The 24,863-nt window shown below is 38.7% G+C and overlaps 1 protein-coding gene across 1 annotated transcript in view; it reads right to left on the bottom strand.

Annotated features, from left to right (window-relative positions):
- Positions 1-970: 970 nt before the first annotated feature.
- SDHAF3 (succinate dehydrogenase complex assembly factor 3) overlaps positions 971-24,863 on the bottom strand; it is a 39,351-nt gene continuing 15,458 nt past the window's right edge. Inside the window, exon 2 of the mRNA XM_072854235.1 lies at positions 971-1,716. Coding sequence (XP_072710336.1) covers positions 1,513-1,716 — 204 coding nt within the window. The 3' untranslated portion in view covers positions 971-1,512. The remainder of the gene's footprint in view (positions 1,717-24,863) is intronic.

The raw sequence follows: 24,863 nt of genomic DNA on the forward strand, positions 1-24,863 counted from the left end.
CCCACTTTGATGCTGGGGCAAGACCTAGGTACATAGCAGGCCAGAAGGGAGTTGCCATTCTTTCCAACCATGCCCTTGAAGCACCAAGAACCAGGACTTGTGACATCCAGACTGCAGGGCTGAGGTTCGTCTCTGCCCTTCAATCCTGTTTGGAGTAGGTCCTTGAGGCTAAGGATGTTCCTACAGCACAAGCCACAGAGGCTGGGGCTGCCAGAGGAAGATGTAGCAACGCAACTGTAACTGTTCCTTATGCAGGAGTCTTGCAATTGAACTTATAATAAAAATGAGCAACCTGCAACCTAAAATCCTAGCAAAGAATTGGGAAGAGAGATAAGGGAGAGAGAAGCAGGCTGCTCCCTGAACTGCCCCCCGTTAGGAGCCAAGAGCGTAGCTTTGGCAAAGAGCATGTTGTTACAACTCGAGGCAGATGGAAGTGTGCTTACTTGTCAAAGCTGTTATCCCCCAAGAGGAAAAAAATTAGGTTGTCTTGAACACGCTATGGGTAGCAGACAGGGAAAGGTCCAGAAATAGAACAAAACTAATATGAAACTAGGTTTGGAATATGAAATGAAAGCTGTCTTTTGCACAGAAAGGGGTGTGTTTTTTCTTAACAGATAAAAAAACAGAACTTTTTTTAGTCCCAATAGTATGAGTATTACAATAGGCGTGCATTGTCCTGATGAAGACTTAACCTATTATAAATAAATTAGTAATGTTTGTCATACAGTATTATCAACAGGATAATTTCTGAGATTGAGGAGTTTACAAATTCTGGTCTATATAAAATATGGAATAATACGGGATACTGAGATTTTAAAGAGCCTTTAGATTTTGAATTCTAACTACAGCACAACCAACTCATGAATGGTTTTTAAAAATTTTACATACTAACAATAATCTGAGTCTAGTTTTGAAAAAAATCCAGAATTTTCTTCATAAGCCAGTGGTTCCTTCAAGGTCAATTTAATAATGAACTACATCTTTTATTTTAAAGTACATTTAACAATAAAGCTCAAGCAGAAAACCAACTTCCAGTTTCAAAAGCAGTATGTTTTCCTAATACTGATCATTTCTTTCCATTGAAACAAACCCACTCTAGTACCATACTTTTGTTCTTTGTCTACTGAACCCACATCAGAAAACAAATGCTACTTGCATCTTTTCTATTAAGGCAGAGGATGATATACAAACAGAAAGATGTTTTGCCCTATGGGTGCCAAGATTAAAATAAAAACAAACCGTTTCTATTTTTAAAATGTCAATTTAATTTACCAAATTCTTTAAGTCTCCACTTTCCATTAGGAGAAAAAAAATATTGCAATTAACATAAAATTGTGATTATTCCATTTTAACATTTATTCTTGCATAGAAAGCCAAATAGCCAGAGACATCCATTTCAGACAGTTATGGCATCAGCAGCACCCATTATTTCACAGAAACCACATTCAAGTCCAACTGGAAAAGGAAGTTTCAAAATGCTTCCATATGCATTAAAACAATTTTTAAAACCTTTCAGGTTTTGTGTTCTGAGTCTTTAGAAAAGCAGATTTTTCTATTAGGTTTGGTAGCCTCCTCCATCAGTTCTTTCAGCTGCCCAATCTGTTCATCACGGAAATCATTAAGTTTTTCTTCTGTGAGCTGGATTCCATATACAGTCTTTTCTCTCAAGTTTTCTTTGTCCTCATTAATTTGTTGCTGTATCAGTGCTGCATAGTTCTAATGAGGAAGGAATATAAAGGTCACAAAAACAACAAATGCAGGATTCAGGTCAACTTTTTTTAATACCATTTTGGTGTAATAACATACTTTTACTCAATCTTCTACAACAGTCTATTAATCAATCAACACCAAATGACAAAAAAAATACACTTTTTATAAGAAAGAAAAGTTAAGACATTTCTAGTATCTACGGTCAATTTTATGTAGCTAGTTTAAAACACATATCATATACGTACAGATTAATTTAATTCTGTCATATCATGTACTATTACTGAAAACAAAACAAAATTTAAGTATAGATCAAATATATTTACATAGTTATAACTATTAAAATACATGTTTTCTATCTAGCAGGATATCAACAGGCTTCACTTTGTAAACTGATGCATCTGCAAAAGTATTATTCTTGAAGAAATGTATTAGAAAAAACAATCTATAATTAGACAAATGTCCTAAAGCCTTTCTGCCTAACCACTCTCTGCATTTCTGGGAACTGGTAAGGTCATTTGCACCCAGCCCTGGACTGCTCCAAAGGCAGTAGAAATTCAACAACTGTGAGACTTCTGTCATTCTGCCAGTTTTGGAAGAAATTAGTTGCAAAATGAAAAGTTAGGGGAGAATAAGAAGGGGCTTCAAGGACAGATACCTCCGTATTGCGTGCTCATTCCCCGAAGGAAAAAAAGAAAAGGATAACCCCCTTTCTGTACTGTTTTGAACATAAGTTTGTTCAGACTTACTTTCAATCCTGTTGTAACAGAAAGCATTTGGACCATGTTTACTTAAATAGCAGCATTTATGTCAGTGGATAGGCAAAATGGTCAGTATGTATTACATCCATACCAGGCAAGGACCATTATAAAAGCAGAACTTTCTCAAGGGCAGAAATGGAAGTGGCCAACAGGTCACACTAGTAATGTGGGCATAGTTGGAAAATTGCTTTCTCACTGCTTTGGAGCAATCTTTGACCATTACGACTTTTCTAAATTACAACGCTTGAGGGTTTTGCAAGGACAGCAGTTCTGCAAATTTAATTCAGCTAGCGGTGCTACCACTGACGCCGCTGTGTTCAAAGCCCATCGGCGGGGCTGCTGTGCACTCCCCGGCTCCTTCTGCCCAGCACCAGCCCTGCTGCAGCAGCTCTCAAAGAAGTTGTAGTGAGTGAGTTTGTCAAAAGCCTCATGGCGTGTGTACTTACTGAAGCCAGTGAACCTACTCAGATGTTTAAAAGTTAAGCACACACTTAAACACTGGGTTGGAAGGGAGCCTAAACTTTCATTTTTCTTAAGAGGAACTTAAAAACAAACTCCACAACTAAGAAATTAATTTCAAAAGTTAATTTTTATTTGAAAAAACATAGGCTTCTCTCCTACTTCAGTGAGGTATCCTTTAAAGCACCCTTAAAGTTTCAAGCACAACTCTGAATACAATATGAGAAATTGAACTAAAAAAACCTACATTCTGAATAAATAAGAATGATGAGTGTGCTACATGTTAACACCTTTTTTTTTTTTAAATAAAGGATCAAATATCAGGAGTATTCAAAAGCACAGGATGATAGCAATGAGATATAAGCATTATTTTAATTTCCAATTTTCAGCTACAAGAAGCCTCATTATTGCATACCGAATTGTTAATCCAATGACCAGCAAAGTTAGTAAGCCACTACTTCAGCTGTATGTCTAATAATTCCAGAGAAGTGGGTGAGAAGGAAGAATGTTATTCATGAGCATGTGATAAATTTCAAAACAACATTTACTAACATAAATACACTACATTGTTTAGGGACCATGTCAAGCCTCACTAAAGTCGGTAGGATCTTACCAGTCCTGCTGCAAAGCTTAATTCATGGCTATTTAAAGAAAATAGATAGATAAAACAAACTGGAGCAAACAAAAGTAAGTTTTTATTAATACAGACTCTGAATTAAACTGATTCCTCATTTCTAATAGAGAGATCTGTAGTGGTAGAACGTTGTGTTAAAGTTACCTAATAAGAATGATAACAACAGTTGCATAATACTGAGGTTCTTCCCCACATCACCTCTCTCCTTTTTACATTAAATACATATTCAGGAACAGTGATACTACAGTTAATCCCTGCAGTAATCCTATACCTCAATGGTATTACCTTATGGTAGAATTGGTCCAGGGTTTAGAAGGAACTAAATACAGGTTTTTTTCCTGACGACTGAACAATCAAACAGTAACAACAAGGTAAAAACGGTAATGGGTTAAAAAGTCTTCAACTTCGTGATTTACAGAATTTCTTATCAAGGCAGATGGACAAATGTGATCTCTGAAGCTGTCAGCAGACCAGTAACACAGCAACACGTTACACATCAACTATTCCACCTCATTCTATCTTCAAATTTCTGCACAGAACAATCCAGTCAGTATTGATTCTGGACTCCAAAAAAAGAAATTCTCATTATACCAAACAACAACATTCACAGCATATAATTCAGAAACAAGACTGAAAGCAAGCAATGTGAAACTCTCCACGTCTTATCAAGAGACCTAACTAAACATACAAACCCTGAGAACCCTCCATGCGATGTCCTACCAGGGCAGGTTCCACAGTGGGAGAAAAGTCCTCCCCACCGCTAATGATCAACCACCTGGGAGCAGCCTGGGGCTATGCTGCAGGCATGGGCTATGGTACCTAGAAATAGCTGAAGTCCATTTAAAGATGGGTTACAATTTTACAAGCTTTGTTGACTAGATGATCATCTTTTCCAAAAATACCAAATTAATTACTGGTAAAGAGTCTGCAATATTATTTTTTTTAAACTAACATCAAAGCATCACATTTCACAAAGCATCAGTGTTAAAGAATCCAGATCTTGGAAGTGGTGGTCCTTGACAAAGCTGCAACGCCCACTCTCACAGATGCCCTGCATCCAGACACACAGCGATGGACTGCATTTCCCCATTCCTTGATGCCACGTGTTCTGCTTCGCAGCACTCCAACGTGCTCCCATCTGGACATGTCACCGCTGGCTCTTTTTCCCCACTCATTTTCTAGCTGAACAAATGTTTTGTACGTGCCAGAAAGCCTCAATAGTTGCGGTTTCACATCGATTTGTAATGTGAACAAAGATTCAAAATTGGACCCTGAAAACATGCTGGGTTTTGGTTGGCTCATGACAGAAAATGGAACCTTCTCACCTCATTTTACCAAAAGGCAGTGATGCACCAAAGAAAATATATTTCAGCCTTTATAAAAGCACTGGAAAAAGATCAGCTATATGGCATATCTCATTTTCTCTGCCTGTGATGCCAGATGAGGAACGAACAAAGCTTGGGATATTTAAGCATTTAACACATTACTGTTCCCTCAGAAATCCATACTGTTATTACGTGATCAGTGATTTGTGGAAAGGTACTACATAATTTGCTGGTACATAGTTCTGTAATGTAAGATCCTGCTTCTATACAGAAAATGCGCCATTTGCACATGCACTTTAAAATGTTGAACTCCGAAGTTCAGTAATAGGTTTAAAAGTGTAATAAGAAAAAAACACCAACCCCCAAAAAACCACCAAAAAAAAGCTAACATTTGTTCTTTCAATAATATACTTTTGGTCACAAAATATGATGATCACAGTCCCTTCTCAGGCAATAAGGAGGAGCAGCATGTTTGTGTATGCTCTAGTTTTCATTAGAACCTAATAGATACAGAATTTAACTATTTCCTAGTGTCATCTTCCCTACCAGCAGAACTGAAAAACCCTTGCTTAGCTTTCCCAAACAAGGAAAATTACTTCGCTTCTGCCTTTAATTTTATTTTACATATAACTACATCTTCCAAATATAACAAAACTCCTTTGTCAATCATGACACAAACCCCTGGCAGATTTTTCAAGGGCATCTTATTCCAATTACGGTTCGCGCTCTGCTCACAGAACAGAGACAGGAGACACAAAATGGAAGACAAGTAAACCTGCACTCTCGCAGAGCCAGGCTCAGCGTACACAAGGATGGCAGAGGCACACAGGTGCTCTCCTCTCTTGCACGGATGGCCAAGTGTGGCAGGTCCATCTGGGACAACCTCTGCACCTTAGGTTTTTTTAGGTTGGTTGGTTGTTTCTTTGTAAGTAGCTCTTCCTGCAATGATCCTCTGCCTGCACCAGCTGTACACTTTCTGGGCACCCACATGAAAAAAACAAACAAAACCCAAACCACCAGCTGAATGGTAAAAGCCTTTGCCCCTTGCATATGACTGCCACCAGAAACAAAGAGGATGAGAATCAAGTCCAAGTCAAGACAACCCCTCCTGACCATTTGCCATCAAAAGACGGCTGATTTACCCAGCGTTCAATCCCAGCATGCTGGCCATGCATATCACGGACACCTCCAGAGTCCCACTCCTCCCAGTATCCATCCCAGTCTTAAAGGAGGGTAACAGTCCAAGGTGCAGACTGGCCAGGTCCCTGCATTGCCAACAGCACATGCAACCAGAGACACCCCGAAACTCTCCATATTGCCAACGCAGAGAGGCAGATGCCTCACCGGAATGCTCTGATGCACTCCTTAGAGATGCTGGTTCTGCCCACAGATCACATCGGTGTCTACAGCACGCAAGCTGAATCCTACGACATGATTAAATAGTTGAACCTCCAAGCAATTTCTACAAAAACACAGAAGGTGAGTATTCGCTGTAATCAATAACCACAGGGGTTTTTATTTAGATTCACTAACTGAAGCGAATACACAGTTTTCCTCTGCTCTCTGATTCATAAACATTCACAGAATGCACAAATTCATCAAAAGGGCAAGGGGATGGGTGACATCTGAGGTTTTAAAATACCACACAGAAGGGATGTCAGTCTTGTTGTTTTCAAAGTTGATGAAGGATTAAATACAACAATAAAAGCAAAATCCACACAACAAAAAGCCCCACTCCCTGACTGCCAGATGCATAGACTCCTACCTGGTCCAGTGCATGCTGATAGACATGTATCTCGTATGCGAATACAAAATGCTGATAGACATTTATGATTTAATCATAAGATCAAATGGGTTAAGAGCCCATTTGCCCATTTTCACTGGGAAGAACAGTAATCATCATTTCTATTTTCTTTCGCGTCCTCCTCAACATGTACAATGCTACATTTTAGACAATCACTCCAAAAATCTCTGTAAGATTCATTTAGATAGAAAAAGTCAGGATAGATATGTCTGTTCACAGTAACTACCTGTACAATTCACTTTCTTGCCAGATTTTCTCTTTAAAAAAGGTCTAAAATGTTAATCTCCCTTAAGCATTTGAAGTATAAAGCCGATGTATTCATCCATTCCAAAAGACTATCTCCACTTGCAGTCAAATTAATGATAACACTGATAAACAACAACATTACTGGGGCCAGATCAGAAACCGCTACACTGAGGCATGTTAAACAAAGAAGGCACAGTCAGGCACTGAAAAACGCTATCAAATTAGTTTAAATTGATTTTTCTCAGGGTGATATCAAAAAAACAAGCATAGCCTGACAGGCCACCCTCATCGCTCCCTGCAAGTTAACTTAAAATTGCAGCATTTCAAATTCTTCTGCTGCTACTAGCAGCAAAATCAAACACATGCTGCTAGGACAGTAGCATGAAGAAACGACTGTGAACGAACAGCACAGCAAGGAACAACCTGTTCTTATTATTGTGCAGAGATATGTTGAATGAATTATTTTATGCATGTTCAGACAGAATTCTGCAACTGATTTACTGTATCTTTTACCACAAAACTGTTTTGTTTGTTAAACTAATTGAGTATCAGCAAAAGACAAAATCTTTATAGAAGTGATTTTTAAATGGGAGATACATCTCATGAAATTCCAGAGCATCTTCATATATTTCACCTGAAGCTGTAAGTATAGTTAGAAATGTAGTAACAAACCCAGGAAAATTCTACCACACTTAAGCTTAGCTTAATACACAATTTCAGTGGATATTTTCATACACTTGCATACATGTTAAGCCATAACAACCTACACTTCACCCTATAAGACCACTTAAAATAGCCCATAAACAATTAAAAAATTGCATAAAATATAATTACTGTCAAATAAATTACCTAATCTGAATAAACAGCTATGTGAAGTCACACATTCTCTAACAGGAACAATGTATTATCAGACAATTTCAAACCACCTTTGTTTTTGTAAAGGACACACCATGATCATGTAAAAAAAAAAGTCAATATACTATAAAGGTTGGTGAGTAAGCCTTCCTCCTGCTTTTGAAAATACCCATCAAATGGTATTTGAATGATATCAGGTAATGACATATGGCTGGCATTATCAGAGCTTCTTACATTGAAAATTAAAATAGTAATTGCTGGGAAAAGGGCAACAGAATGAAGATGGGAATTTCACTCTGAGGTACCCAGCACAGCAGAGGACCTCTGGGGAATAAAGATGTCCAGCTCCTACTGCAAGTCTTGACAGAAGGTGAAAAAACAACTTTCTCTTCTGGCATTTAAATCACTTGAGCATCCATCACGTGTAACAGCAAACCAGAGGCAACTCTTAGCAAGAAGAACTTGCACGAACATTCAGCACCAGCTTAACACTGCTCCTGCCAAAAGCCTGAAGGATGTAGGGTGAGTGGTTACTGCTGAGTGACTTTGCAAAAAAAATTTTTATTGACTGTAGTGTGAGCACAAGAGGGATCTCTCAAAGATTATTCTCTCTCTGAAAATGCTATAGGACTTGACTTGTAACCCTGGAAAACACCAACACCCGAAAGGTATGAAGCCAAATGTTTCATCCACAGACACTCCAGCTCCAGTGCAGCAGACAACGCTCACATTCTGAAGCAACAGTAAGGCCTCTAAAATGGCATTGTGCTCCAGTTAAATAAAGCATTACAAAGAAGTTGACTGTCATAAAAATAGGGTTACACTATAAATTTAACAGGCATATACAAGAAAAAACTAGCAACAAGCTCATTTATGATAGAAACCAATGTTTTTGCCCATGTTTTATTGTTCTAGCATCTCCTTCATTACCAATGTCACACCACAGAATCCATCAACAAAATGTTTAATATCTACTAAGAGAAGCAGAGTTGTGCAAAGTAACACTAAGTTTTCTGGCAAAACCAGGAAGATTTTCCCAGCACAGACATGTTAAAAAAAGGCACAGAACAGCCCTTCAACAGGGTGGTTTGGGCTAAGGTAGCCATAGCTGCAAAGTCAGAGACCTGAGACAGTGCTGCAGCCAGCAAAGGAGGTAAGCAAGCAAATGCTCTTCAAGTCCTTTGTTCACCACTGCTTATCTTGAGGTACTGCTTAAATAATATTCTAATACTCTTTGCATTCACACACAAACCTCTGTCACTCAAATTAAACAGTGTAAACTCAAGCTCTTTGACTTGAGTGAAGCACCAGGGTTGCTAATGGACAGGATACCAGTGGCTATGCTATAGGCTACAGATTTAATTAGCTCTTCTGTTGAATGCTTTATCTCTATTTCACGAGAGCAATTTGGTTATAAATGCTGCTGTGCCGAGATCTGTTTACCACCTTCTGACAGCTCTTAGACATAAAGAATAAGATGCCTTAAACAAGCTAAAAAAGTCTGCCATTTCTGTTACGTTTCAAATTTCAGCCATCCTTGACATGTTCCACTAATAATAGAAGGGTTCAGTTAAGCAGAAGTTAGGATGTAACATATTAAATAGGTACATTTTATTCAGAGGTTTGCTATGTATAAAAACATGAACACTTGAAAAACAGACTGAGTAGCTTATATGATCAGTCACAAGAAGACTAAGCTGAAACTTTAAGCACATATAAGTAAGAAACTAGAAGGGTATCAGAAAGAATACTTTATTTTCATTAAAGCTGAAACATTACTCACTCCATTTTTAAAAAAAAAAGCACTCTTCTCAGAAAGTAAAGGAAAGCACATTTTCATATAAATTCTTGAAAACTTCAGATTATGTGAAAGAACAAAAATAAATTTTTTAAAGCATTTTTTTCTAATCCAGCAACAGTGCAAATTGCATTCGTCCCAGGACAAGATCCCTGTTCTTCCCCTGTGCATCACAACCTCTTGAGCAGGGCAGTTGAGAAATCCCCAAAGAGAAAAAAATCCTAGAGTGGGGCTAAACCAGAGTTGGTAACTCACAGCCACTGTCCCTGCCCCTCTGCTGAGGCACCCACTATGGTGGCACTCCAGAAAGGGAAGGAAAACCAGGGACAGCAGAGCAGCACACAAACAGAGTTCATTTAATCACAAATGCAAAACACAAAAGGTACAAAAATGACACTGTTTGCCAGAGACCAAACTGGTTCCTCAAGTACCCTTCAAGACCATGAGTGTGGAGAACCCATCTCACTACAGGATACCTCTCCTACCCCCAAAGAAAAACAACGCAGGTGAACTAAAATCCTCCCTTTTCTAACAAATATACCCAATTGTAATTAATTAGGAGCTCTAAAAGCAAGTTGTGTGAAGAGCAGCTTGGCTAAGGTATTTTGTATTTCAGTCCATTATTAGATGGAAAGATTTGTAGAGGCCATTTCAAGCCAAGGGGATAGTCTAGCACTTTCGATGGGATCGTCTACACCCTAATGTTACATGTCTAAGTGAAGCTAGAGATGTAGGTTGTCTTTATGCTGAGCATCAGAGAGAGAAACTTCTGCCTTAAACGTGATGTGATGACTGGATACACTGTCCTCCAGAGATGTGGGTCTCATCACTGCAAAAGCAACTAAGTGTCTCTCTCTCTCGCTGGCCAAAGATGACTGGCTTCAATCAACTTCCTTCCTTTCTTATGGTAAAAGGAAAGCGTTCATTAGTTGTTTTGTTTTGTGTTTCTCTAATTACAAAAGGCAACAAAAATACCATTTCTCCTTGAATGAATCTATAATCTCTCCCCTGGAGTTTGCTTTATCTTTGGGTAATGCTGCCTAAGTCAGACTCAGCAACATCTTGAAGTGAAACACACGATGGAAACAAAATTTTAGTTCCTTTTTATCCTTAGAAAACTTGGAATTTTGTATATTTTAATTTCTGGGGATGAAAGACCACATCACTATTTCTAATTACAACGCACAGAGATAAAACAGATTTCTCCAGGACAAAGTCACTGGATCATAAAGAATGGGAACAACCAGAAAGCTTCAAAAGTTTTCTAAAAGTTAATCTGCAAGGAAAAAGCCATGAGAACTTCAACAATACCATGTTTTCCCAGGAGATTCAGGAAGGATGCTAGAATATGTGATTATAGACCAAATTTCAGGGTAGTGATCACAGTAACACAATGATGCACATACTGTAACTATACAGAACTGTTACCATATAAGGGTTTGGGTTTTTTTGGTTGCTTGCTTGTTTGCAGTTTGGGAGGAGAGAATGAAAAATTGTTCGGCTAAAACAGAGCCAGGGAATATAATTATGTAATACTTAGTAATCACCATGGAGAATTATTATTTGATCAGGAAGGTATAAAATGGACTACTGTTTTTGAACACAGTTTACTAATATTGTTAAACTGGAAGAAGTGACATTTATTTAGAGGAATGTGAAAAAAGCTCAAGGAATAACTCAGCTTTGTTTATAGCTTAAATAACATGTTATTTTAATATCCTTTTTTCATGTAAGACTTATGAGATCATAATTTGAGGTGAAAGTGAGAAGTTTGTGGCGTGACCATCAAGGTAAACATATATAAATGCTAAGTCCAAAATGGAGCACAACAGCATTACAGTATGTCAGAGTGACTTTACTGTCACTTGCGGAAAAACAATATGTGATTAATTATTTCTTTGTGGATGCACAATGCTTACATCAGTATTGTACATCAGGGCCAAAATCTAGGTCACTAAAAGCTTTTTGCATCATCTGATAACAACCATAGTCTTTAAGATCCTCTCCACTTACATAAATAAGCTTCATCTCAGGCCTTAAATAGAAAGCTTGAGCTCATTCTAGGGAAGAAAAAAGGGAAAAAAATCAGAACATACTTGAAGGAAAAACAACATTTAAGAAAAAATAAAAAGACCAATTAAGTTCTGGAAAGAGAGATCAATCTGAAACGTAGATGCAGCACAAGAAACGGAGCAGGAGGAAGAGAACGGAGGTAGAACAAAAGAGATGGTCACGCGAACGGGTTCCAATGGCTCCAAAGATCATGGTTTTCTTCCCTTGGACAGGTTGTATCAATCAAAGTGTGACCTCCACCAAAAAAGACTTCTTTTATGAAAGAATTTAAAAAAAAAAATCTTCTCTGTAGTACACATCAGTATTTGAGAGCCTTTGAAATTGGTACTGGAAACAAAAATACTTGGAAAAGAAATATACTAAAAACCCCATTAGAACTTAATATAGTTAACAATTTAAGAATAAAACATGGAAAATTATTCAGTCTGGACCTTCATCTGTAAAAATAATGATGAAATTATACTGTTACTAATACCAAACTCTAAGACTGCTGTGACTGGACAAACAAGCTACAGACCAGAAAAGTTAAACTTCTTTCAAGAACATTGTTTCATATTTTCATACAAATACTAATAAATCCTCAGCAATTTGAAAGATGGTTATTTCTTGACTCAGCTTCTATTTTGCTTTGACATTTTATACTATGTGTGGCAGCTCTTTGGCTAATAAAAAAACCTGTCCTGTGCACTTTTTTCTACTGCTGATGTTTTATCTGGCAAATATTATGCTACAATCTCACCAAATATTCAAGGTTTCATCATATGCTGTTAATTTAAAGCAGGGCAAGGGAAAAGACTGGAAGTGATAGTACCAATTCGTTTGTAGGAACTTAACTTCCTCAATGCATCAGTTATACTGTAATATTTCTATCTAAATATTAAGCTAGGAAATCTTGGCAAAGTGCTTCACTGCAGATAATTCTCAGACAAATATCAACACTAAATACAGGCATTTTACCTAAAAAAACCTGAAGACTGTTTTAGCAACATAATCACACAACTATAATTAAAGCATACAATGCAAATATCACTTACAGACTCCCATATCAATTCTTTAAATAGAGGACAAGCATCTTAAATTTGCAGTTATTTCTTTCAGAAGTATTACTTCCAGATTTTCAAGGAAGACAATGATTTTAGATCTAGATGTTCACAAAAGGAAAATAAAGCTTGTTTCCAAGACAACCACATTAGTTTCCAGACTGCTAGATACTAACTAGGAACATGCAAAAGATTACATATCCCAGATGATGACACTTGAAAGACTTTCCATGCGTGTTCTTCTACTCAATTTATACCAAATGAAGCATTTCAAGTATACATATACATCCAAAAGAGAATCGGTATTCTTACTTTTCCATTATTCACATTCCTATATGCTCATTAGAGCCAAAACCTTAAATTAATACAGTAACAAAGAAAACCTCAAGTATAAACAAAAATTTAATCCGCTAATAGGCATCTTGCATTGATTTCCCTGACACCACAAATAACCTTTCTGCTGAGGGTGCACTGAATTTTTTACTTTAATGGACCTGTAGAAGAATAATGTGCTTGAATGAATTAAGTAAAAAGTCATGGGCAATATTTAATAAACAGACCAGAAGGTCATTAGTGTAAAAGTCAGATCCATCCCTTAGGACAAACAGACAGAAACTTCCCCAGTTTTAAGTGAACATATTCTACATTCCCTGTTCCAATACAATACATGGGATGCTAATTTTACAAAGCAAATCTGGCAACAGAAAATACTGAGTCAAAGGCTGATTTTCTTGGCCAGTCTTAACAGGGCCCCTCTAGTAACAGGGGAGAGAGACAGGCCCTATCTGTGTGCTTGTGGAGGCATTTAAAACAGACAAGCAAGGAGTCATTGAAGTTTATCTACCTGCTTCTTCAACTTGACACAAACATTTTGAGGTGTGCTCTTCAAAGAGCACTACCTAGGAGACTGGCCATCAATAGAAGAAAGCCTATATACAGGTGGACTTATATGATTTCAAAAGTAAAAAAATATTGCCACTGGGAAACACAGGTGAATTCCTGTAAGGGTGTTACTTAGATGTATGACGTTCAGTCTGGTACTTTTGAAAGTCCTACTCTATAGAAATAACCCAGTGCACTTTACCACAATCATTTGGTTACAATTCAGTCCTCCTTGCTTTTAAATAGCAGCAATAGGGCATCTCTGTGAAAATAAATGCATACTGATGTAACTGACATTTTCCTTAAGACAACTAAAACCATACTGGTTTATATTTGTAAACTCACTCAATGGAAATAAGGCTTATTACTGCAATTAACATGTACTTCACAGTACTTAATAAAAGGCAAAAAAGATTAACTCATTAGTCCCTGTGCTAGACCCAGTGCAAATTTTTAAAGTTCTTGTTGCTGCAGCAAAAGATGCTAAATGACATTCAAGTTTTAGACCAGACATACACTTTGTATACACATAAACATACCTCTGTCAAATGAGGTTAATAATATAAATTGTTTTAAAAGTCTTCCCTATCCTCCAGGCAATAGAACAAATCACAGCACTTCCTTCTTCTTTAGTTTTTATTGCTCTCAAAATTACAACAGAAAGTTTCTTACTGTTTTATTTTCCTGAAATGTTGTGATATAACATATATGCAGCCAGAAAGTCTCTGATATAACGGCACAGACAAAAAATGTCAGAGAAATTAAAAGTTCCCATTCTAAACATAATACTAAAATTGTGCTGATTTTTTTAGCAGTTTAAGGTCAACAAACTCTAAAGCCTACAAATCTATGTATCTTACCAAGAGTTTTTAACTTGCAGTTTTTTATACAATCTCTGATCTACTTCAGAAGTATCCGCAGAAGTTACCTGAAGAAAACAAATGTGTCATCAGTATGTTCAACAGCTGCTATAAAGGAGCATGCATCTCTACTGACTACATCAGAGCCCCCAAATCTGAAAAACCCAAAACTTCTGTAATCATCTGCACGTCACTATCTATTTATCCCTTTATCCAATGGCTCTGACATTTAAGAGGATTTTTATAGCATCTGTCACAATACAGCAAGTATGTGCTTGGCTGTCACAGAAGACTGGAGGGATTAAGTACAAAAGGAAAAAGGAAAATTCACTGATCTGCTGAACAAGTTTCAAAATTCAGTAAAGTACTGTACAGACAGCTAATTTGAAAGCACTTCTGAAAAACTCCTTAAAATATTCTGTACTGTTCTTGGGGAGATCAAATACATATCAAATTCAAGCCTGAACATATCAAATACATATCAAATTCTCCTGTAATCCCTATACAACAAATACTTCAAAATTAACTCACCTGAATCTTGTTCTATTCCTTCTTTTTTGTTTCTGCTATTGCAGGAGGTTTTCCAACTATTAAAGCGGGCTTGCTTTGAATTAGCAAATGACAGGAAAAACAGGGTAGGGGAGTAACAAAGGGATGGAAATCAAGTAAGTCAAATAGCTTAGAGTTGTACATACCTCATTTTGAAATGAGCACTCAGTTAACAAAAACTTAAGCTTTCTCAACAAAAATCCAGACTGCCTACTTATTCCTAAAAATTCTCACCCACCTAGATCCTCTCCTTTTTCTCTGTGCAATCACAGGCCATCTGGTCCCAAGCAAAAATACGTGTTGAACTGGAATAGAAGTTAATTTACCTCAATAATTTAAAGGAAAGCATCTTAAAAAGAATGCAAAAACACCAGAGCCAGGAAAATATCAAGGCAACCTTTCAGAAACACAAATGTGCCACGTTAAGATGGGTCAAGCCGGCTTAGCTCTGTGCTCTGGCTGCCAGCCTCCCAGGTGCTTTCACAGCCAAGTGCCATGGTCTTCAGCTACAGGTAAAGCATTAACATTTGGAGCAGAAGCAGCCTGCCTGTAGAGAAGATAATCAAGAACGGAAAGTGTAGCATATTAGTTCTACTTGTATGTCAAAAAAACACAAGATAAACTACCTCTGCTTTAAGTAGTACCATTTAATCATTTTGGTATGGTACATCCGCATCCACTCAGATGCTCTCTCCACACTAATACAATGATACTTTTATCATTAGCGTCAAACTGCTCTACTGTTTGTTTATACTGTATTAAGAAACAAGTCCTTTTTCTACTGTACATGATCAGGAAGACTTTTCAAAGGGGCTATATAATAAGTTCTAGAAAAATCTCTGCTTGCCATCCATTGATGATGCAAATAAATAGGTTGTCTCAAGGTTTCTACCAGTCAGAGAACACTAAAACTATTCAAGAGATTTCATTTATTTTTCAAGACTTTTCAACATTAAGGAATTATCTCAACTTACATTTACACGGCTTAAAATTACTCTGGACTTGTTTAAAGCAATGCAATGCTATATGAACAACAAAAACTTGAATTATTTTTGAGTTGTTTATAAGTCTTAATGAATTTTGACTGCTGGCCAGGAAAAATATGGAAAAGAAAGTCTTGTGTACACCTGCCTACAAGTAGGCAGTTACATGAGAATCAGGATGACTTCTTGTTTCACTCCCCACTCTGCGGGATGGCTTTTAGAGCTACCCATTTAAGGTAAACTCCCAATTAAGCTACTCTGCTTTTTAATCTAGTCACAGGATTCACTAAAGAGTTAGGCCAAGACAGTAAACATGAAAAAACTCTCAAATAAGTTGCCTGAAGACACCAGCAGCACAATCTTGAATAACATTTACATCACCTACCACCCAGCAATACTTTCCCTTGAACCACACTGATGGTAAATTATGGGGTCTTCATGAGCAGGGTTTTATTTCAGTCTTGGGGGGGAGGAAGATGAATATTTGCATGCTTTGCTGTCCTGCAGAATGTTTCATGAAAAAAAATCATGCTCACCAAATGAGGGGGGGGGGGGGGGAATCCTCCAAGTAACATCAATCCCACTGCATTTGTGAAGCTGCCAGTCCAGGGGAGAGCTTAGACTAGTCAAACTAAGTCTGTTTAGTGATGTAGTGGAAACACCTCCCGCTCACCAGTATCATGAAGATGCAGCAGGTGAGCACAGCACACTGATGCAGCAGGTCACAGCTCTGAGCACTGGCCCTGTACAGGAAGGCATTGGATTGCAAGGGTTCCTCTACCATCCCAGCACATGCCCCATTTCTATCACAGAAAAGATGGGTAGACTAGAATAAACAGTTGTTTACACCAAAACCCACTTGTGGGCTGCTTGCTGAACTGTCCCTATGGGCTAGACATTGAAGGCATCTGCATGGGCTGGTCCCAGGGCCATGGCCAGGCATCGTTTTGGTGTCCTGACCATACTACGCTTCCCAGCTCACCCCAGCTCCCTGTGGATCTCTGACCCGCAGGCACATGCACTACAGTAAATTCAACCATAAAGTCCACCTGCTGTTATAGTGCAGGACTAGCATCTACTATTGACTGCTGCCCTAGAAAACCAGAACAAAACATAATTTACCTTCTCTATGTCAAAACATAATGTTTTAAAATGAATTTTTAATTTATTAAAAGAGGAAAACACTGAAAACAAGACCATACACCAATGGGGGGGAAGGAAGCAATGGGATCATTTGTATTCTACTGTATTTATTTATGTGAAAAATACAACAGATCTCCTCATTTTCACTGGACTGCTTGCTATATCCACTATAGCAGTGATTTTACAAGTAACAGCTTTGCAAAACATCTTCCTTTGCAGAACCCACCTTAGTAATGCTTTATTTCATCAGGTGGGTGGAGAATTTCCCTGGGAAGTTCTGCCACAATTGCCGTCAAAATTATCTTACTTATTTGAAATATCTTTAGGATCCTGTCTTCCCTCAAAAACGTTGCCTACAAGCAATCTAATCACAAATGAAAACAAACAAAAAAGTCCCACTGCTCGGGAAAAAGGAAACCTTTGGCAAGTAACTTGGTAACTTGCCAGTGACAGATGCATCACTTTACCAAAAGCTTTAATCCACAAATGGTATATACCAAATAGTACAAGGGGTCATGAGAACTTCATCTCACACAACAGAATTGAACATCCGAAGGTGAAAAAAAAAGAAAGCCAAATAAAACAAATTCAAAGTGCTCATTCACACTGCAGTTAAATCCATTACAGACCATTGCATGCTTTCTCTTAGACTACTAAATAAATTCAAGTGAACCACTGTTAAATATCAAACAAGCTAATGCCTCCTAAAATTGTAATGCCATGAAAGGCTGGAACTAAGTCTTTTGGATACCATGGAATTGAATTCCAAAAGAAAAATCTGCAAACTCATACGCTTAATTTATTCCTACCTATACTTGTTACTGTGCATTAGAAATGTGTATTTGTACAAATAAGTGCACAAACAATCCATTAAAAACAATATAATACAAAACAAAATAATAATGATGTAGGCAGCATTCACACCAGTGCAATACTGGTTTCCAAGCTCTTGCTAATTGCTATAAGTCTTTGCATCACAGTTACACTTCATACTGTCTAGCACATTAACCCTCACTTCAGCCACATATGTAATTTATATGGCTGACTTGTGTCTCAATATAAAATCAGATAAACTAAACTAAAGCATAATAAACATATCGTTGAAATGTAAACACACAGCCAACATCACACCTACATAGTTACATTTATATATAAACTAAACAAATTATTAGGCAAAACCCAACACAGTATGATTTTCAGTTCTTCGGGACATGTTACTCTTGGATTGAAAACAAGTGATTAGATGTACCGCAAAGGATACCAATGTGTGTCAGTGATCATGTAGTTTCAGAGTACTCAGCTGGCACTTGTACTTCAGTACCATTTAGTTGTGAATGCTGATTTAAATTATGACTTTCTGACTTTTATCATTGTAATTAGTTTTGCTTGAACACCAGAAACTTTGGGAATTTTCTCAGTTAACATTTGAAAATTATACTGTAAGCCAAATCTTTTCTCCACATTCTCTACACCAAACAGCAAAAATCACAAGGATCTGTGACTGGACGAGGCCCCGAGCAACCTGATCTAAGATGGCCCTCCTCTGAGTAGGGGGCTCCAGAGGTCCCTTCCAGCCAAGGTCTTCCAGACTACCTCTGCTTTATTGCTCTACTCATTCAAAAGCCAAGATTAGTCCAAGTTATACTTTGTCATTAGATAGACAGTCATTAGACTATCCCTAAGTAAAAAACATTTAAAATACAAATCTCAGGTTACTGATAAGATCTGACATTATGTTTTGAGGATTACCAGATTTAAGATTTTTTTTTTTTAAATGTTCCAGTACTGAAAATATCGTACTATAACAAACAGTTCTTTTCTCCCCCCAAGGCAAATGTATAAAAACAACTAAACCAACTACAAATTTCACTAACAGACAAGTTAACATACTTAAGAGATTAGTAGTAGAATATTATCATCATTCAATAATCAGCTGATTTATTCAAACTGTATCAGAACACAAGCTTTTACTGAATGCATGCATAAGCTAGTTTCCATCCTATTCTTTCATAACGAACACAAAACTTCACTGGCAGCTATTTCGCAGAAAACACAGACTGCATTTATTATTATTTTCCTCACTAAATCGACCAGTCATTGAAGCTTTATTTGTACAATATGCAAGTGAAAAGACGAACAAAACCTCCTTTCCACTTGAAACACAATACACATTATGCAACAGCACTCAGAAAATATCTGATCAAAATTTACAAGCAATACATCTTAAAGATACCAGTTCACCAAATTAGGCTCAACAACAACAAAGCATAAATTAGAAATGCCCTAGTCCACAAACTGGCATTACCCAAAGAGAAACAAAGTGTATTTTCTGTCTGCTTGTCCTTGGGATACTGTTTAACACGACAGTAGCTCTAGTTTTTCCAGGAACTCGGGAGTTCGTCTACACCCATCATTACTCAAGCAAGTTCTTTGGGCTGCTCTTCACCCATACAACACCCTCTTACAGGCACTGCACACAATTAACTTCATGATGTCATAGTCTCATCTGCTGTGGCCCATGAGAGTCTAAACTTGGCCCATGACATGTCAGAAGTGGGTCAGTAAAAGGGAATGACAAGAAAGTGTACTTACTTGCCTTATCAATGCAAAGAGCAAGTATGAATGACAGCCGAAGTATGTTCTCAAGAGGACACTGAAAGGGTTAATACCAGTGAACACTCTCATTGAATTGAAACAGAAATGAAATTTTAAAGAAACAGTAGTATTCCAATAACATTTTTCAGATCTAGGATGCAGAGTAACAAGACACATGTCTGGCAATCCCTCCTGGCTAGAAAGACAGCAAGGGGGTTTTTTTGCTTTCTTTTCCTTCCAGGAATGTATTTTCTTGCCTATTCAGAGCAGAACATTCACAATTGCTGCTGTACAGACATAGCTCCCAGCTTTGACATGCAATTTCATAAAGGCCTAGAGAGTCTGCCCTTATCTTACCAGACCAGCAACCGAATAGCACTAGAGAGTTCAGAACTTGTTTCTTAGAATGGCTCAGATCTGCACACAGGTTCCAGGGATGATGACTCTTGACTTGGAGAAAGTTAGATAAATCTAATGGTTGATGGGAATCTGATAATGCAAGAGAGAAAGAATCCAGAAAAAAAGCAGCACTTGCACTTGACATCAGATGAGTCAGAGCTCTGTCTGCAGTAACAACTTAAAACAGTGCCAGGGAATGCTTTCAGAAGGTACCAGACCTCAACCACCCACCCTGGGAGCTTGGTGCCATGGTCCCTGGCGCAGGTTTTGATTAAGGATAACTAGCTTTTTCCCAAACAATTCCCATGCCCCTCCAGTGAGCTGGCACAGATCGGGGACTGCTCCCAGCAGGCAGTTCGGATGTGGCCACCCTGCTTTGGAGGGTAAGAGTTTAACAGCATGGACATGGGCTGTTCAACTGCCAGCTGCGAAGTAGCCCTAGGCACATCTGATTCAGCAGTACAGACACAGCTTTGGCCCGGCGGTGCTGGGGCCAGTCAGTCAAACTAACAGATCCCACCATGCTCTGCAAGAGGTGTATTCCCAAGTCAAATGCTTATTTCACACACTGCTCAGTTTTGCCTTACAATCTCCTCTGTGATGTGCAGTTTTTGTATTGGGATAGTTTTTTCCAAAACCCTATCACTCAGCCTGTGAAGACTCCAGGTAGCAGAGTACACCGTCTGAAAGGGACGGGATTTAGCAATACAATACCAAGCAGAATTAATACAAAGATTTGCTTCAGTGCAAATAGGTAAATGCTTAAGTTCTTCAAGTTGCAAAATTCAGACTCCTTTCTCTTAACCAAATACTCTGATAGATGAATGACTTTACCTTCATACTTCAGTAAAAGAGCTGAAAGGAACTTCACCTTCACCTACAGCAAGTTCTCCACACTTCCTACTGAGGTAAGCAATAGCAAGAGATTGGTGGACTCATTAATCCTTGCCATAGCAAGAGATTGGTGGACTCATTAATCCTTGCCATTTTCCTCCTTACTATTGTACAGCAATGCCTCAACTTACTCCCAGTTTAAAAAAATCCACTATTTTTTCTATTTTTCTTGTCTTTCCTTGTGTATCTAGTTTCTGTCCCATCCATAAGCAATACATATGAGTAGTTTAGATATAAGTTACTGTCTAAAACTGTGCTGTATTGAATACAATTAAAAAAGTATTTTACTTCCTTAAGCAAGATACAAATTGTCTTCTATTTGCAAATTTTCAATTCTACTTAGTAAAAAACCACAAAAAATTAGTACTATACTAAGTATTCCTCATATTCTGTTGTACGTGTTTATTTTATTAACAGAAGAAATACCTTCCAAGTATCAATGACAATATGGCAACAAAATTCCTCAAGTTTTTTTTCTGCAGAGTATGTTGCAAAAAGTACCCAGTGGTCTTCAAAAAGGCCAGTCACTGCAAAATCAAGCATACTTTCAATAACAGAGTTTGAAAGTTCAATGTATGTCAATCTAGCAAAGTCAAAATGAAACAGCAAAAAAACTATAAAGCATTTAACAAACCCCCTCCAGACTTCTGCCTGTTTCAGCCAACAGTGTTACAAACTGCAGCATGTTGGAATGCTGATTATTTTGTCCAACGTACTTCGTACTAAAAGTACAGCAATTTCAAGATTGTTTTCCTTCTTACTAACCTAAAAGCTCTTCAGACGGATCTCAGTTTCCTTCAGGAACTATTCCATAATCCGGGCAGCCAACATCCTGTTATGCTTCATTTTGCTCCTTCGAATTTCACTCACTGCCCCTCTACTGGCATCACCACTGAACTGGCCGCCTTCCAACCTAAAGGACTTACCAACATTATCAATGATCTGCCACCATAAGCTCAGGAAAAAAAGGGAAAATTTTCCAATTTTTTGTGACTGATGCTACCAATTAGGTAGCCATGACTCAACCACATGCCTACAGGAGGCAGCACAACATTGCCACTGTCCATTGAGAAGACTGTTCGGCACATCTGCAATTTCAGAAGAACCCACTGAAATCATCTTATGATTTCAACATGCTTTGCTGCAGGTCAAAACCATTAAATACTTAATGAAGTACATGGCGCCAAACCCCTGAAATACACCATATATGCATAGTGCATATCTATATATACATGTATACAGAAAAAAAACCAATTTTCTAAAGGGTTGGAAGTAGTTAACGTCCAGAAAATTCAGTTTGTGAAGCACCTGTTAACACTGGATAGTTGATACTAGTCAATGCTACAGAAAATGTCCTTAAGAGAAGCAAGTTTGTTGTAATGCCAAATGAAGTCAGAAAAACCTTTTTCTGAAAACGATGCAAATAAAACAAAATGCAGAATATAAAATTTCCTAGGAAGAGCTGATGAATATAAAAGCAAGGTCCAGAACCCTGAACACCTCCATATTACCTTTTATGAAAACAGATTATTGGTAATTATAAAACAAACGCTGGCAAAAAATTCTCAAATATGTTTTCAAGCTAGACACACACAAAATACCACTCTATGATCATGAGTTTGTTCAACTTGAAAAAGTTAATAGTGACATTCCTCTTTTGACCAATTCATTAGTTAAATCCTATGTTAGGATGTGAGTTTCAATACACAGCAAACCTCTACTGCTTGATGAACACATCACTCAGAATAGTTCAGAAATACTATTTCCATGTTTCCCCATTTCTTACAAAACAGCTTAATATCTATTTATCAGAATCAGACAATCTTAACTCAGGAGAAGAACCTGTAGTTGTCAATGATGACCTTCCACCTTAATCTTTCCATTTTAATTGTTTTACTATTCTCCACTGGACTAAAACATTTTTAAGCATCCCTTTATATTTTTCCATTCAGAATAAGTTGAGTATAAATGACCACAGAACTTAATCTTTACCACTGGAAAAACATGCACTTACAATAATTAAAACATCCTAGTTTTGAAACATCTCAGACACAGAAAGTTAAATTTTAAAAAACAAAGCAAAACAAAACATTTTCATATTACAATTACGACCTTTCCAGAAAAATCAAGAGCTATCGATGTTGTAAAACCAGCAGCAAGGACCAGACAGCAGCAAACGGGCAAGGGCCGTATCTAAACTGATACAAGGTCATAGAATCATAGAATCGTTTAGGTTGGAAAATACCTTTAAGGTCATTGAGTCCAACCATTAACCTAGCGCTACCAAGTCCACCACTAAACCATGTCCCTAAGCACCTCATCCAAACGTCTTTTAAATACTTCCAGGGATGGTGACTCACCCACTTCCCTGGGCAGCCTGTTCCAATGCTTGACAACCCTTTCAGTGAAGAAATTTTTCCTAATATCCAGTCTAAACCCCCCCTGGCGCAACTTGAGGCCATTTCCTCTCGTCCTATCACTTGTTACCTGGGAGAAGAGACCGACCCCCACCTCGCTACAACCTCCTTTCAGGTAGTTGTAGAGAGCAATAAGGTCTCCCCTCAGCCTCCTTTTCTCCAGGCTAAACAACCCCGGTTCCCTCAGCCGCTCCTCATCAGACTTGTGCTCCAGACCCTTCACCAGCTTCGTTGCCCTTCTCTGGACAGACTCCAGCACCTCAATGTCTCTCTTGTAGTGAGGGGCCCAAAACTGAACACAGTATTCGAGGTGCGGCCTCACCAGTGTCGAGTACAGGGGCACAATCACTTCCCTAGTCCTGCTGGCCACACTATTCCTGATACAAGCCAGGATGCTATTGGCCTTCTTGGCCACCTGGGCACACGGCTGGCTCATATTCAGGTGGCTGTAGACCAACACTCCCAGGTCCTTTTCTGCCTGGCAGCTTTCCAGCCACTCTCCCCCAAGCCTGTAGCATTGCATGGGGTTGCTGTGGCCCAAGTGCAGGACCTTGCACTTGGCCTTGTTGAACCTCATACAATTGACCTCGGCCCATCGATCCAGCCTGTCCAGGTCCCTCTGCAGAGCCTTCCTACCCTCAAGCAGATCAACACTCCCGCACAACTTGGTGTCATCTGCAAACTTACTGAGGGTGCACTCGATCTCTTCGTCCAGATCATTGATAAAGATACTAAACAGAACTGGCCCCCATACTGAGCCCTGGGCAACACCACTTGTGACCGGCCGCCAACTGGATTTAACTCCATTCACCACCACTCTTTGGGCCCGGCCATCCAGCCAGTTCTTTACCCAGCAAAGAGTACGCCCATCCAAGCCATGAGCAGCCAGTTTCTCCAGGAGAATGCTGGGGGAAATGGTGTCAAAGGCTTTCCTGAAGTCTAGGTAGACAATATCCACAGCCTTTCCCTCATCCACTAAGTGGGTCACCTTGTCATAGAAGGAGATCTAGTTAGTCAAGCAGGACCTGCCTTTCCTAAACCCATGCTGACTGGGCCTGATCACTTGGCTGTCCTGTACACGCCACGTGATGGCACTCAAGATGATCTGCTCCATAACCTTCCCCGGCACCAAGGTCAGGCTGACAGGCCTGTAGTTCCCCAGGTCCTCCTTCCAGCCCTTCTGGTAGATGGGTGTCACATTTGCTAACCTCCAGTCAGCAGGGACCTCCCCGGTTAGCCAGGACTGCTGGTAAAGGATGGAAAGTGGCTTGGTGAGCATTTCTGCCAGCTCCCTCAGTACCTTTGGGTGGATCCCATCCAGCCCCATAGACTTGTGTGTGTCTAAGTGGTGTAGCAGGTCGCTAACCATTTCCCCTTGGATTATGGGGGCTTCATCTGCTCCCATCCCTGTCTTCCAGCTCAGGGGGCTGGGTACCCAG

The sequence above is a fragment of the Ciconia boyciana genome, chromosome 2 (genome assembly GCF_034638445.1).
Source record: "Ciconia boyciana chromosome 2, ASM3463844v1, whole genome shotgun sequence".
NCBI lineage: Eukaryota > Metazoa > Chordata > Aves > Ciconiiformes > Ciconiidae > Ciconia > Ciconia boyciana.